Below are 3,010 nucleotides of genomic sequence, written 5' to 3' on the forward strand. Positions count from 1 at the left end.
CATGATCTTCATAGTAAAAGTAGAATAAGTGAGAATGGTTCGCGAGTAGTGCGATGACAGAAGAGTGTAAGCACATAGGTGTTCTCAAGCAATAACAAGTAGTGAACAATGTAATCTAAGCATACCACGAGCAAAGTTCTATGTAATTCTAGCATGTAGGCAATAAACATAAACCTTATTACCTAGGATGTTGAGTCTTTTTTTGGGTAAAGGGTTACCCCGGTAAATTTTATAAATCACCAAACCAAATAAAACAGGGTGTGCCATGAAATTGACACACACTACTAGTCAAGACAAACCAAGACTAGAAACAACCAAGAAACACAACCAAACGACCAAGAAAACAAACAACCAGACCACAATAAACGGCCAACACAACACAAATAACACAACTAAACAAAAATCAGCTAGCCCGGATCATTTGTCTCATCGTTTGATCCAATCTTCCATGTCCGAAGGATGCTCTCAATACTCGGCTGTCTTCGGAACTTGAACCCCATTAGCCGTAAACGCACAGTTTCCTTAATCTTCTGAATCACCACCTTCTGATCAGCAAAAGCATTAGAAAACAAGCAGTTGTTTCTCTCTTGCCAGACGAAGTATGTCGAGGCCGCAATAACCAGCTTACATATAATATGATCCGTCCTCTTTGACCTCGCATTACATTCCATCCACGTCATAATGGATTGCCAAGAGCTATCAACATTACCCATTTGAACCATAGTTTTAACTTCATTCCACACCTTAGAGGCAAACGAGCACTGGAAGAACAAATGATCTCTAGAGTCCCGATTAGTTCTACATAACGGGCAACACATGAGGTTTAGATTTGTTGCACTTCCCGCCTCCCATACAGCAAGCCTGTCTTGGGTTTTAAGTTTATTCTTTACGACTAACCATAAGTGAAAGGAGTGACGAGGAATACACTGAGAAAACCATATCCCATCAACCCATAATACCTGATCGTGTCTACTCCGAACAGCATGCCACACTTCAGATGAGGAAAACGAACACATGTTCCCATCCAAGTCTTTCCAAACCGTACGGTCCACCATACCTTGCATCAGTTGAGGAGCATTCAACCCAATTAAAACCGGGTATATGTCATACCAGGCTTGCGGCCAGCTCCAATTTCCGTTTTCATCCACTAACTCTAAAACAGAAGAGGAGATGTTGAAGCCCGCAATAGTTATTCTCCGGGGCGATATGAAAGCGCTTAGCGGACTAATATGACACCAATTGTCCCACCATATATTAGTTTGAGCCCCACTTCTAACCACCTTCCATATAAACGGTCTGACAACACTACGAAGAGACAAGATTTTCCTCCATCCCCAGCTCATGTTACCTTTGCTATTAATATCCCAAAAACTCCTACCCTTCAATTTGTGAGTAATTCGTATGTTCATTTAGGATGTTGAGTCTTGCACGTGGAGCGAAGCGTCGTTGTGGATCATTGAGAGCACTGTTCTGGTTGTAGTCTGGTTTTAATAAAAACGTTTTCCCCTTATTAAAACCAAGTTCTCTATAACCAATGGCTCTGATACCAATCTGTCACACCCCCAAAATCCACACGCGGAGTACTACCGCTTGGGAGCGTGACTGACCAGGATCAAGCCACCAATCATATAGAACAATGTATATAGTTTGTTAGCTTCTAAGTTGGGGACGCCAAAAAGGTTAGATGGATATACGGCGGATATGTGTGTGGATAACTGGGGGAGGAGTAGTTTTGCCCGGGCCCTGATTGAGGTTAATGCGGATAATGAGTTAAAGGAATTTATTACGGTGGCCATTCCGAAGCTTGATGATGAGGGCTATATAACCGAAAAGGTGAAGATTGAGTATGAATGGAAGCCTCAGCGTTGTTCGGTGTGCTGTGTTTTTGGACATAATGACCAGACATGCCCTAAGAGTATAGTAACTAAAGCCAAGCAAGTGGTTGTAGATGATGAGGGATTCATAACGGATAAGAGGAAAACGGCTAGAATTGGGGCTATGCCAAAGAAGCAGAAGGCCAGGTTTGTGTATAGGCCGAAAGTAGGGAATTTGGGTGCGAGCTCGTCGGGCACGAAAGATGGTAAGTTGGACTCTAGTGAGAAACCTAACACGGCAGCTAAGGCGGGAGCTAGTGTAGCTAATAGAAATCCGTTTGAAGTGCTTTCTGATAACCCGGGGGAGCCTGAGAGTGGTAATGGGTCGGTGTATGAGAAGAGGTCTAACATGGAAAACGATAGTGCTAATCATGTGTTGTCAGATGACGAGGTTGTGGAAACGATTCCAACAGAATCTTCGGAGTTCATGAGGCATGAAAAACGTCCAATTTCTGAGGGGGCAAGCACTCCCGGTGTTGTCGGTTTAAATGGATAGTTTGGTTTCATGGAATATAAGGGGATTGAACCATCCCCTGAAACAAAAAGAGGTTCGTATGCTATTGTCTGAAAATCGGGTGGCTGTTTGTGCTATTCTGGAATCTCATGTGGATGTTACAAATTTATCTAAGGTATGTAAAGCTGTTTTTCGGAATTGGGCTTGGACTTCGAATGGTGATGTGTGTGATCGTGGTACTCGAATCATCATAGGGTGGAACATGGAGGTTGTGGATCTTATGGTCTTGTCTCGAGAGGAGCAAGTTATTCATACTCAATTATGTCCGAAAAATGGTAGTGCATCTTTCTTCACCTCTTTTGTGTATGCTAAGAATACGTATCAGGAAAGACGATGCTTATGGGATACTCTATGTATGCATAGCAGTTTTTGTCATGATAAGCCGTGGGTGGTCATGGGGGATTTTAATTCGGCCCTTCATGTGGATGATTCTTTGAATGGGCCTTCAACGAGTTCTATTGGTATGAGAGAGTTTCATGATTGTGTTCAGCATACAGAGCTTATTGATATTGTGGGTCATGGGTTGCACTTTACGTGGAACCAGAAACCAAAGAAGGGTATTGGCTTGCTAAAGAAGCTTGATAGGGTTATGGGTAATTTGAAGTTCGTTGAGTTGTTCCCG

At 42.9% G+C, this 3,010-nt stretch overlaps 1 protein-coding gene across 1 annotated transcript; it reads right to left on the reverse strand.

The window, feature by feature from the left end:
* Window positions 1–407: 407 nt before the first annotated feature.
* Window positions 408–1,409, reverse strand: LOC110918849. Its single transcript, XM_022163130.1, has one exon. The coding sequence runs from the start codon at window positions 1,407–1,409 to the stop codon at window positions 408–410; it is 1,002 nt and encodes a 333-aa protein (XP_022018822.1).
* Window positions 1,410–3,010: the final 1,601 nt, after the last annotated feature.

This window comes from Helianthus annuus, chromosome 14, assembly GCF_002127325.2.
Source record: "Helianthus annuus cultivar XRQ/B chromosome 14, HanXRQr2.0-SUNRISE, whole genome shotgun sequence".
Taxonomy (NCBI): domain Eukaryota; kingdom Viridiplantae; phylum Streptophyta; class Magnoliopsida; order Asterales; family Asteraceae; genus Helianthus; species Helianthus annuus.